Here is a 14,332-nt window from a genome sequence, read left to right as displayed (position 1 = left end):
CCTTTTTTAATATTGTAGATCGAAATTAAAGTTTGCTCATCAGTAGTGTCGCTTTTTTTTCTTCTCAAGGATTATTACTACTTTGTTTGATTGTCAGTAGAGTCCTTTTTTTTGTTTACATACTAATATTCCTAATACAATTTTAGAAAATAAGAATTTTACTGACGAGCAAATTAAGAAAAGCAAATTTAAAAAGAACTCTACTGATGAGCAAATCTATAAATAAATGTAAAAGAATTCTACTGACGAGCAAATTAAGAGAAGCAAATTTAAAAAGAACTCTACTGATGAGCAAATTGAGAAAAATAAATTTAAAAAAAACTCTACTGACGAGCAAATTGAGAGAAACAAAATTAAAAAGAACTCTACTGATGAGCAAATTAAGAAAAACAAATTAAAAAAAAACTCTACTGACGAGTAAATTAAGAAAAACAAATTTAATTCATTCTATTGACGATTTGACAAACTAAATATAAGAAAGGACTCTACTGACTTTTAAATATATATTTAAAAAGAACTCTACTGACGAGCAAATTGAGAAAAACAAATTTAAAAAGAACTCTACTGATAAGCAAAATCAGGAAAACCAGATAAATGAACTTTATTGATGACGAATTAGGAAAAAATTTAAAAATAACTTTACTGATGAGCAAGTTAAAAAAAATGCTAAAGAACTCTACTGACGAGCAAATCAAGAAAAACAAATTTAAAAAGAACTCTACTGACGAGCAAATTAAGGAAAACAAATTTAAAAAGAACTCTACTGACGAGCAAATTTAAAAAAATGAAAAAGAACTTTACTGTTGAGCCAATTGGGAATAAATTAAAAAGGGACTCTACTGACAAGCAAATTGGGAAATAGAATTAAAAAGAACTCTTCTGATGAGCAAATTAAAAAAAATGCTAAAGAATTCTACTTACTATCAAATAAAGTATTAATAAATGATAAAAAGAACTCTACTGACGAGCAAATTGAGAAAAACAAATTTAAAAAGAACTCTGCTGACGAGCAAATTAATTTCGAATTCGATTTAAAAAAAAAATAGTTGCCTAATTTAAACAAAATTGAAAAATCGTAGTCACAGTCTAAACGCATTTGCAAATAATTCTGTGCTACATTTTCACTTATACCGTGCTTAGCTTGGCCGCATTTTCACATTTCACTCTTTTCAAAAAATTCAAGAAATGACCAGACTAAGGACAGTCTAAGCGCCACTCTGGTGCAAATGTTAAACCAAGTGCGTTTAGACTGTGACTATACGGGAGCAAGAATAATAATGAAAGTTACAGTATTTGTAATAATATATTAAAAGCGTTTAAAATTTGTCGAATATTTCATTACGGTACGGGAAGTTCCAGCAATTTGCCTTAAGGCACGATGCCATACACTACTAGTTTTAATTTTTTAACTCAAAATGTAATTTTCCAAATAAATTTATACCAGGTTGTTACTTAGACTGTGCCTAGTTTGGATCATTTTTCGATTTTTTTCAACTAAAAATGGCATTCTATAAAAATTTATATAGACTTAGATTGCCTCATGTTTCATTTCATTCAATAATTTTCTCAAAATTGGAAAAGTGCACCCGTACAGTCACATTCTAAACGCACTCATGAAAACATTTGTACCGCGTTGTCACTTAGACTGTGCCTAGCATGGGTCATTTTTCGATTTTTTTCAACATAAAATGTAATTTTTATAAATAATTTACATGAGATTTGAAAAGCGCTCCGGTGAAGTAACAATCTAAACGCACTCGTGAAAATATTTGTACCAGGCTGTCACTGAGACTGTGCTTAGCTTGGTTAATTTTCGTAATTTTTACTTCGAAATGGCATTTATTTATTTATTTATTCATAAGCAAGCCGTAATCAATAATAATAATATAAAAACTATTGAAAAATGCAAAAATGCCGCCAAGCTAAGCACAGTATAAGTGAAAATGTCGCACAGAATTATTTGCAAATGCGTTTAGACTGTGACTATACGGGAGCACTTTTTCAATTTGAACTTTTTTTTAGCAACTATTTTTTTTTTTAAACTGAATTCGAAATGAAATGACGATTGTTATTGTTCTGGAGATAAATTGATTTATGATTTATGATTTACATTTGATTTGCTCAAATTTAATAACAAGATAGTAAAAAATGATAAAGAAAGTTACAGTATTTGTAATATTATATATGAAAACGTTTAAAATGTCTCGAATATTTCATTGCGGTACGGGAAGTTCCAGCAATTTGCCTCAAGGCACGATGCCATACACCACTAGTTGTAATTTAAATTAATAAAAAAATGTAAAAGAAAGTCTACTGACGAGTAAATTAAGAAAATAATAAAAAGAACTCCCTTTTTCTTTCAGGGTTACCCTTACGGTTTGCTGTGGTACGGTTTTCTATTACTAGCAACGCAAGTACATTTCTTCTCGTTATACTTTGCCTGGAATTTGGTGACAGCTTGGAAGTCCAAGGGGGCACGAAAAGCTGAATAAACGCTAAATAAACGCTAAATAGAAATATAAATATGTATATAGTTTACGCAATTTGAAGACAGGTATATTAATTAGATATATACTCATTGTTTAATTTTATTTCTGTTACGAGAAACTGCCATCGAGTTGTATTATAAAAGATTGTTTTATTTTGTTTATTGATTTGTTTATTTATTTATAAATGTAAGGAGTCACTTTACATGTACTTATATATATTTACATACAACTCGATAATGATGTTAAATATTATAAATATTTCTATATATGACAATTGGAATTTGAGAATAAAGCTCTCTTTATACAAACATAATATATATATTTATTACTTATAATCGACTGAATAATTATAGTCTATTGTAGATTAACACGATCCATATTGTTGAATCCACTGTTCATATTTTTCCACGTCACTTGCTGTCACTGATTTTTTGCAACGTGTAAGGGCTTCTTGAAAGTCCAATGTCGTTACAGGAAGATCGAATTCTTCACGTTTCATCCTTTTGATTTCTGATGGAGTCCTTCCTGATATGCGTTTACGCATTGACATCATTGAAGCATCCCTGGAAGGAATAATATAAAATAAATATACATACATTTAAAACAAAACATAGATTTGAATAATTCTAAAAATGATTTGAAGTGACGTGAAGTGAGAAGTTGGTTTCAGGATTTTTTCAACTGTCAATTTATTTTTGTAATGCAAATATATTATAAACATTGGATATGCATTAAATAGTATTTATACGTTTGTAAAGATGTTATAATTAATAATTAAATACTATTTCGACATTTAATAATAATAATTAACTTGGTATTGTTAACGTTGACAGTTTGGCGTCCGTTGTGAAGTTCGTTCTTAGTATTTATACAAATTTATATTTATTTCATGTTCTTTTTTAGTTTTTTGGTCTTAATAACTAATAATATCAATATCTTTTATATCATAAATATCCTATACAAGTTAAAATATATTATTAAAACTTATTAACATATTTACAAAATCCTTTTTGTCACAAGTATAAATTATTATCGATATAGTTTTTGTCTAGATGGTGGTAACACTGCAAAAATAAGAACGTTGTTCACCGGTATTCGTTGAACGTCGTTGTCCAACGCTTAATGGCGGAATAAACATTGTTTTAGTAAATCAAGACATTTGCACGTTATTTGTGTTATTACAAAGTGTTCATGACATTTGTTTTATATATTAAAATGACTATAGTTATTTAGTGAAGTGTTTGCTGTAAAATCTACGGTTCAATATTAACAGACAGTGTTATTATAATAACAGAAATATTATTATTAAATTTAGGATCGCAACTGTCAGACACGCAATGGCGGAACAATAGTTGGTTTTAATAAACAAAGAATTTTGCAAGTGTATATTAAAATACAGTTTTCGTTGTGCATAATAAAATTAAGATTAATTTTTAGCGAAGTGTAGTCCGCTAAAATCTAATGTTTGTTGTTAATAGATAGTGTTTATGAATTAAATTCTAAAAATTTTGCTATTAATCGAGTTTTTAAAGCAAGAATTTTGCAATAATGGCGTTGTATAGTGTTAAGTGTTAATGTGTTTATAGTGATGTTTGATTTGGTACTGAAACATGTTATATGCATATTGTTTTTATATTCTCTTATTTCTTTATTATTGTTTTTTAATATCTTTGTTATAAGATAATAAAATACATAAAAAGTGCAAATTAAGTGAGTCATAACTTGTTTATTTTTAGTAAGAGTAAAATTTGAATATTTAGGCATATTTATAATCAAAATATTGTGATTAATCCTCGATGTTGGAATTTAGAAAAATATTGGTAAGTAAGAATGTATACAATATATAATTTGATAATATATAAAAATTTTTTTATCATTTAATTTATTTATTATCATAATATTTTAATATCTAAAATATTTTTACTAAATGCTTTACCGAATATTATTATTTTTTCCGTAAATCGATAAAATTAGATTTTAGCAAATTTATTTTATAAAGTATCAAAAAATGTTGAAACAATGGCAAATAAACTGCAAATGGACTCTACTGACGAGCAAACTAAAATGATTCAAAAGGAATTTGTGCGTCAGTAAAGTCCTCTTTACGATTTTTTAAAATTTTGCTCGTCAGTAGAGTCCCTTTTATATTTTATTTTTAATTTGCTTGTCAGTAGAGTCCCTTTACGTTGTTTTTCAATTTGCTTGTCAGTAGAGTCTTTATGCTTTTTTTAGTTGTTGCCAGTAGAGTCCTTTAGTTTTTTTTTTTATTTTTGCTCTTCAGTAGAGTCCTCTTTTACGATTTTTGTAAAATTTGCTCATCAGTAGAGTCCCTTTCACATTTTTTTACTTATTTTACATCTTTTCTAAATTAACTTATCAGTGCAGATATTTGGACGTTTTTTTCTTGTCAGTAGAGTTTCTTTTGCATTTTATTCCTATTAAATAATTTGCTCGTCAGTAGAGTCCCAATTAAATTTTTTTATTTTGCTCGTCAGTAGAGTCCCAATTATATTTTCTTCAAAATTTGCTTGTCAGTAAAATTATTTTTACTTTTTTTTCTCAATTTGTCAGTAGAGTTCTTCATACAATGCAACAAAACAACTTATTATAATTTGTATATAAAATGTTTTGAAATTACTGCATTTAATTTTGAACATTGTACCCAATACAGTGAAGTTGTACACGAGTTGGTACTGTCAACACTTTTTTAACGGTTGATATTTGAATTTGAATTTTAAATAAAATATTTGTTTTTTATCATTAACTATAAAGTTTATATAACTATAACGTGAATAATTTTGTTCGAATCGTGGTAAATTGTTATTGATTTGATTAGCTTTTTAACCATATATAATAATATGTATGTTGTAAAACAAATTTTAGCAGTATAAACGTCAATATAAAAAAATGTAACCAATGGCTAACTGAATTTTAAACTTCACATTGATTTCTTAATTAATTTTGTTCTAAAACATATCAAACGTTACATACAGATTTGTAGATAATTTTATTATCTTTCTAACAATATATAATACTCTAATTCTATATAATAAAAATAATCGTACAACCAATGAAACTAGCATACATGTAGCAAATGACTTATTATAATTTGTTTATAAAATGTTTTAAAATTACTGCATTTAATTTTGAACAATTTACCCAACAGCATGAAGTTGTGCGCAGTTCGGTACTGTCAACTTTTTTTGACAGTTGATATTTGAATTTGAAATTACAATATAATATTTGTGGTTTTATTCTTAACTATCATATTAAATTTTATACAATATATAACATTATTATTAATATATAATATTTAATTTTAAACAATTATAATTATTTACCTGCAAACATTGACAATATCAGCAGCTGTATATCCTTCTAAAAGATCCCCGATAACATTTGAATCTGCGTCCATTGTTATGTCCTGCATACATAAGTGTAAAAGGGCTGACCGGCTCTCGTCTTAAATTAACAAAAAAAAACATTATATATATATATATATATATAACAAATGTATTCTGAGTGAAAAAATATATTAATTGAAAATATAACAACACACTCTTTTTGGCACTAATTTATTAAATAATATTTTCACAACGTTTCGAGACTAGGTTTGTCTCATCATCAGTGTGTTATAATTTAAAATTTAAGATATGGAAACCTAAATTAGCATTAGTGTGTTATCCGTTACAAGTCGTGTGTAAAGTCACATTCTAAACGCACTCGTGAAAACGTTTGTACCGGGATGTCACTTAGACTGTGCATAGACTGGCTCTTCTTTGATTTTTTAAATAATTTTCACAAAATATAAAAAAGTGCTCCAGTGAAGACACAATCTAAATGCACATGCGAAAACATTTGTACCAGATTGTCACTTAGACTATTCTTAGCCTAGTTAATTTTCGTAATTTTTACCTAAAAATGGCATTTCTTTAATAATTTACATATTATTTAAAAAGTGCTCCAGTACAGTAACAGTCTAAACGCCGTTGCAACTATATTTGCACCGCGTTGTCACTTAGACTGTGCCTAGTGAGGATCATTTTTCGATTTTTTAAATAAAAATTACATTTCTATAATTTACATAAAATTTGTAAATTTAAAAAAAAAATTGGGGCAGAAGACAGTCTATTGAACGACTTGTAATGGATAACACAAAATTCTAATTTAGGTTTTCATATTTTAAATTTTAAATTATAACACACTGATGATGAGACAAACCTAGTCTCGAAACGTTTGTGAAAATTATTATTTAATAAATTAGTGCAAAAAAGAGTGCTGTTTGTTCATATTTTCAAATATATATATATATATATATATATATATATATATATAATTGAAATATATTTTACAATTACCATCTGGCAACCCTATGTACACTCGTTTCTCAAATCGTCTCCGAAAAGCTTCATCGATGTCCCAGGGATGATTTGTGGCGGCCAGAACCATTATTACTTTGTCATCGGGTCTGAAAATAAATAAATATTACATAATAATACACTAGTGGTGTATGGCATCGTGTCTTAAGGCAAATTGCTGGAACTTCCCGTACCGTAATGAAATATTCGAGAAATTTTAAACGTTTTCAATATATTATAAAAATACCGTAACTTTCATTATTTTTGCTATCTTGTTAAATCTGAACATAAAATTGAAAAAGTGCCCCTGTAAAGTCGAGTAAAAAGTGCCCCTGTATAAAAGAATAAAAAAGGACTCTACTGACGAGCAAACTTTAATTTTTGATCAAGAAAATAATAAAAGACTCTACTGACGAGCAGATTTATTTTTAATCTGAAAGATTAAAAAAGGGACTCTACTGACGAGCAAACTTAATTTTGATCTAGAAAATAAAAAATGGTCTTTTGACGAGCAAATTTAATTTTGATTTAGAATATAAAAAAGGAACTCTACTGACGAGCAAACTTAATTTTGATTTAGAATATATAAAAAAAGAACTCTACTGACGAGCAAACTTGTTTTTGATCTAGAAAATAGAAACAAATAATGTGTAGTAATATTAAATAGAAGAAACCTATTGAGAAGTATTATCTAAAAGCAATAAAAAAGACTCTACTGACGAGCGAATTCTTGAAACAATTAATGAGTAAAATTTTGGACAACAAAAGAACTCTACTGACAAGCAAATCTACAAGAAAGTAAAAAAATGAACTCTGCTGACGCTAAATCTCAATAATTATTTATCAAGTCATATTGATTGATGTTTTGGAAAGTTCAAGCAACTTGCCTTAAGGCATAATGTCCTATTATCTATCTATTTGAACTTAAATCTGTTTAAACAACCTATTGTTCAAATAGACTGAAATATATATGTTTCATATTTGAAACAACTCGAGAAAATAAATTGCGCAGTGTGAAACACGCTTTATGGTAAAGCCGTTACCACACTTGCAATTTTATATATAGCGCGCGAGAATAGTTTTGTATGAAACCGGATAAATGTGTCGACGGCTTTAGCGTTTAAAGCTGTTTTCACACTTGGTATTTTGAATAAAAAATTATTAAAATTCAATAAAACTGGAATTTTAATAAATTATTATGCATTTACAACTTATTATATTTTAATATTATTAAATAAGCATTTTATATCATTTTTCTCTATTTACCCTGTATGATTGAGTCCGTCCATTTGTATCAACAGTTCCGCCTTGAACCTCCTGCTGGCTTCGTGCTCCGAATCGGAGCCCCTCGCCGAACAAAGGGCGTCCATTTCGTCGATAAATATAGTGCTGGGGGCATGCCAGCGGGCCATGTCGAACAGGAGGCGGACCTGGACAATGATAATTCATTTTAAATATTAATTACTAACGAGCAAACTAAAATAAAAAAAAATCAAGGGATGACTGACATAAATTATCAAAAATATTTAAAAAAAGGAAATCTACTGATCCAATTATTAAAAAGAGACTCTACTGACGAACGAACCGGTGTATAAATAATGGTTTCAATTGTTTATTAGTATTAGTGGAGTCTTTTCTTTATTATTTCATTTTGCTCGTCGTAGAGTCATTTTATTAATTTATCCAGTCAATTAAATATTTATGTTGAACTCGAAAAGGACTCTATTGATTGCTCTACTTCTACTGATGTTATGAAATGAAGAAAAGAACTCTACTAACGAGCAAATTGAATATTAATCTAGACAGATTTTTTGGTTGCCAGTACAGTCTTTTTTGTTAGTTTGCAATTTTGTTTATATAGTCAGTAGAATCCTTTTTTGTCAATTTATTTCGCTTGTCAATAGAGTTCCTTCTTGGTAATTTAGTTTGCTCGTTAGTAGAGTCCCTTTTTAGTAAGTTAGTCAGTAGAGTCCCTTTATAATATTTTTTTTTATTATTGCTCGTCATCAAAATCTATTTTTACTAGTTCAGTTTGCTCGTCAGTAGAGTCTCTTTTAAATTATTTAGTTTACTCGTCAGTAGAGTCCTTTCATATTATTTATGATAAGTTTGTTCGCTAGTAGAGTCCCTTCTATATTATTTTAGTTTGTTTGTCAGTAAAGTTCTTTTTTAATCTTCTGAATTAAATTAAATTTGCTCGTCAGTAGAACCTCTTTTTTAATTTTCTAAATTAAAATGAATATGTTCGTCAGTAGAGTTAGTTTTTTTAACTTCCAAATAAAATATGAAAGTTGCTCGTCAGTAGAGTTCCTTTTTTTATCTTTTAGATAAAAATGAAAATTTGCTCGTCAGTAGAGTCCCTTTTTTAAACTTCTGAATCAAAATTGAAATTTGCTCGTCAGTAGAATCCCTTTCTTAATCTTTTAGATAAAAATTTAAATGTGTTCATCAGTAGAACCTATTTTTTAATCTTCTGAGTTAGAATTAAAATTTGCTCATCTGTAGAACCTCTTTTTTAATTTTCTAAATTAAAATGGAAATATGTTCGTCAGTAGAGTCCATTTTTTAAACTTCCAAATAAAAATTGAAAGTTGCTCGTCAGTAGAGTTCCTTTTTTTAATCTTTTAGATAAAAATTAAAATTTGCTTGTCAGTAGAGTCCATTTTTTAATTTTCTAAACTAAAATTAAAATTTGCTCGTCAGTAGAGTCCGTTTTTTTAATCTTCTATAAGAAAATTAAAATTTGTTTGTCAGTAGAATCCCTTTTTTATCTAATAAAACGTTTGCGATATAAAAATATATACTTTAAATAGTTATAAACACTTATAATAAAATTTTAGGGGTTAATTCTCCGGTAAAATAGAACATAACATAGCGTTGTCATGGCAACGCTGTGTTATACTTCTATCTTGATTTATGAAAGAGGACTCTACTGAGGAGCAAATTGGACGGACAAATCAATAAAAAATGACTCTACTGACAAGCAAACTGTATATAAATTTTTAAAATGAGATTGTTAAATTGTGATAATACAAAGCATTATTAAAAAAGAGTCTAGATTTTCACAATGAAATTATCAAAATGTTATATTAAAACAAAGTTAATAGCTTTCTGCCGTGCAATCAGGCGTATTTTTGCTATACCAGTTTTCCGAGTCGCCCCTGTATTTAGATGTTAGGGTGCTGATGACACGTTGAAGAAGGTGGTGCCACATTCGGTGGCCACTGCTTTTGCCAGAAGGGTCTTTCCGGTTCCGGGGGGTCCTACCATGAGGACGCCCTTCCAGGGCCTTCTTATACCCTTGAAAAAGTCCGGCATGATGATAGGTAAGACCATAGCCTCCTGCAGCAGGGCCTTGGCTTCGTGCAAACCCGCCACTTTGTTCCACTGGATATCAGGGTTCCTCTGCAAAATGTCCTTCTCTATGGTGTCTACTAAATGGGGTTCGTAGCCTACTGCACTGAAAAACCCTTCCACTAAAAAAGAAAAAAACAGAATTATATTTATTATTGGAATGTTAAGCTGGTCTATTTCTGTGTAATAAACATGAAACGTCGATGTTAACTATAGTTTACATAATGATAAAGAATAAAAAAATTAAAAAGATCAAAATGGGGAGTCAACCAGTGCTCCTACCAGATTTTGGTTATTTGTAAAAGCACACCGTTAGATGGCGCCATAATTAATTATATTTTAACCATATCCCGCCCGATGCGCAAGCATCTGTCATTGCATAAATTCTCATGTCATTTCACAGGCGGATAAAATTTTACAAAAATGTCAAAAACGTTAATATTTTGTACGGAAATATAAAATTCTATAAATGTATACTTATAGCATATACTTTAAGAATACTATACTAAAATTTCAACCCTTAACTATATATAGTACAGCCGGTATAGATTCTCAAAAACGAGAATATTTTATTTGCAAAGTGACTCCATAAGCGGATAAATTTTTGAAATATGTCAAAAACTTTACTAACAATGAAATTTTAGTATGTACACTTATAGTATATACTTTTAGGAATAACATACTAAATTCCAGCCCTTAACTATATATAATGCAGACGATATAAATTTCTAAAACTAGGCTATTGATATTTGAAGTTAATATGTACAAGACAAAGTTGAAGGTGACAAAATTTTATAAATCGTCAAAAAACTTCAATAATTTTTTGAAAGCATAAAAATGTAAATGCGTACACTTATTGTATAATGAACTTAAATGAAACGTCGACGTTGTTTTAGCCATGTATTATTGACAACTATTATTTTACATAATAATAAAGAATAAAATTAAAAGCTCAAAATGGCGGGTCAACAAGGTCCTTACCAGATTTTGGTTATTTGTAAAAGCACACCGTTAGATGGCGCCATAATTAATTATATTTTAACCATATTCCCGCCCGATGCGCAGCATCTGTCATTGCATAAATTCTCATGTCATTTCACAGGCGGATAAAATTTTACAAAAATGTCAAAAACGTTAATAATTTGTACGGAAATATAAATTCTATAAATGTATACTTATAGCATATACTTTTAAGAATACTATACTAAAATTTCAACCCTTAACTATATATAGTACAGCCGGTATAGATTCTCAAAAACGAGAATATTTTATTTGCAAAGTGACTCCATAGCGGATAAAATTTTTGAAATATGTCAAAAACTTTACTAACAATGAAATTTTAGTATGTACACTTATAGTATATACTTTTAGGAATAACATACTAAAATTCCAGCCCTTAACTATATATAATGCAGACGATATAAATTTCTAAAACTAGGCTATTGATATTTGAAGTTAATATGTACAAGACAAAGTTGAGGTGACAAAATTTATAAATCGTCAAAAAACTTCAATAATTTTTTTGAAAGCATAAAATGTAAATGCGTACACTTATTGTATAATGAACTTAAATGAAACGTCGACGTTGTTTTAGCCATGTATTATTGACAACTATTATTTTACATAATAATAAAAGAATAAAATTAAAAGCTCAAAATGGCGGGTCAACCAAGGTCCTTACCAGATTTTGGTTATTTGTAAAAGCACACCGTTAGATGGCGCCATAATTAATTATATTTTAACCATATTCCCGCCCGATGCGCAAGCATCTGTCATTGCATAAATTCTCATGTCATTTCACAGGCGGATAAAATTTTACAAAAATGTCAAAAACGTTAATAATTTGTACGGAAATATAAAATTCTATAAATGTATACTTATAGCATATACTTTTAAGAATACTATACTAAAATTTCAACCCTTAACTATATATAGTACAGCCGGTATAGATTCTCAAAAACGAGAATATTTTATTTGCAAAGTGACTCCATAAGCGGATAAAATTTTTGAAATATGTCAAAAACTTTACTAACAATGAAATTTTAGTATGTACACTTATAGTATATACTTTTAGGAATAACATACTAAAATTCCAGCCCTTAACTATATATAATGCAGACGATATAAATTTCTAAAACTAGGCTATTGATATTTGAAGTTAATATGTACAAGACAAAGTTGAAGGTGACAAAATTTTATAAATCGTCAAAAAACTTCAATAATTTTTTTGAAAGCATAAAAATGTAAATGCGTACACTTATTGTATAATGAACTTAAATGAAACGTCGACGTTGTTTTAGCCATGTATTATTGACAACTATTATTTTACATAATAATAAAAGAATAAAATTAAAAGCTCAAAATGGCGGGTCAACCAAGGTCCTTACCAGATTTTGGTTATTTGTAAAAGCACACCGTTAGATGGCGCCATAATTAATTATATTTTAACCATATTCCCGCCCGATGCGCAAGCATCTGTCATTGCATAAATTCTCATGTCATTTCACAGGCGGATAAAATTTTACAAAAATGTCAAAAACGTTAATAATTTGTACGGAAATATAAAATTCTATAAATGTATACTTATAGCATATACTTTTAAGAATACTATACTAAAATTTCAACCCTTAACTATATATAGTACAGCCGGTATAGATTCTCAAAAACGAGAATATTTTATTTGCAAAGTGACTCCATAAGCGGATAAAATTTTTGAAATATGTCAAAAACTTTACTAACAATGAAATTTTAGTATGTACACTTATAGTATATACTTTTAGGAATAACATACTAAAATTCCAGCCCTTAACTATATATAATGCAGACGATATAAATTTCTAAAACTAGGCTATTGATATTTGAAGTTAATATGTACAAGACAAAGTTGAAGGTGACAAAATTTTATAAATCGTCAAAAAACTTCAATAATTTTTTTGAAAGCATAAAAATGTAAATGCGTACACTTATTGTATAATGAACTTAAATGAAACGTCGACGTTGTTTTAGCCATGTATTATTGACAACTATTATTTTACATAATAATAAAAGAATAAAATTAAAAGCTCAAAATGGCGGGTCAACCAAGGTCCTTACCAGATTTTGGTTATTTGTAAAAGCACACCGTTAGATGGCGCCATAATTAATTATATTTTAACCATATTCCCGCCCGATGCGCAAGCAGCATCTGTCATTGCATAAATTCTCATGTCATTTCACAGGCGGATATAAAATTTTACAAAAATGTCAAAAACGTTAATAATTTGTACGGAAATATAAAATTCTATAAATGTATACTTATAGCATATACTTTTAAGAATACTATACTAAAATTTCAACCCTTAACTATATATAGTACAGCCGGTATAGATTCTCAAAAACGAGAATATTTTATTTGCAAAGTGACTCCATAAGCGGACAAAATTTTAGAAATATGTCAAAAACTTTACTAATTTCTTAAAAAATAATAAAATTTAAGTATGTACACTTATAGTATATAATTTTAGGAATAACATACTAAAATTCCAGCCCTTAACTATATATAGTACAGACGATATGAATTTTTAGAACTAGGGTATTAATATTTGAAGTTAATATGTACAAGACAAAGTTGAAGGTGACAAAATGTTATAAATTGTCAAAAAACTTCAATAATTTGTTTGAAAGCGTAAAAATGTAAGTATATACACTTATTGTATAATGAACTTAAATGAAACGTCGATGTTAACATGTCTTAGCCATGTATTATTAACAACTATATTTTACATAATAATAAAGAATAAAATTGAAAGCTCAAAATGGCGGGTCAACCAAGGTCCTTACCAGATTTTGGTTATTTGTAAAAGCACACCGTTAGATGGCGACATAATTAATTATATTTTAATAATATCTCCTTACCTCCGGACTAACCGATTTGAATGATTCAAAAAAATATTGAAATGTTCTAAGAATAACAATTTGTTTAATTTTTTTACCTGTTGCCACCCCTTCCTCCGGACTAACTTCAGGATCGGATGAAACCGCGTTGTCTTCGGTCGAAGTCGCCTTCTCAAAAGGCCGGATTCCTTTGACAAGGGTGCAAGTTGGTGGATGTGGGGCTCGGCAGGGCCGTACTCGCTTTGCGTTCCTAAAAAA

At 28.6% G+C, this 14,332-nt stretch overlaps 1 protein-coding gene across 1 annotated transcript; it reads right to left on the bottom strand.

The window, feature by feature from the left end:
* Positions 1–2,853: 2,853 nt before the first annotated feature.
* LOC113380405 (katanin p60 ATPase-containing subunit A1-like) lies at positions 2,854–10,323 on the bottom strand (the record flags this gene model as incomplete). Its single annotated transcript, XM_026619661.1, is given in 6 exon segments — positions 2,854–3,052; positions 5,831–5,951; positions 6,848–6,957; positions 8,114–8,277; positions 9,963–10,030; positions 10,033–10,323. Coding segments are annotated over 6 exon segments (953 nt in total), but the record flags the coding sequence as incomplete, so codon positions are not given.
* Positions 10,324–14,332: the final 4,009 nt, after the last annotated feature.

Source organism: Ctenocephalides felis, unplaced genomic scaffold, assembly GCF_003426905.1.
Source record: "Ctenocephalides felis isolate EL2017-DRISC unplaced genomic scaffold, ASM342690v1 CF-g0.4_SCAFFOLD_02104, whole genome shotgun sequence".
NCBI lineage: Eukaryota > Metazoa > Arthropoda > Insecta > Siphonaptera > Pulicidae > Ctenocephalides > Ctenocephalides felis.
This window is presented reverse-complemented; position numbering and strand designations above follow the sequence as displayed.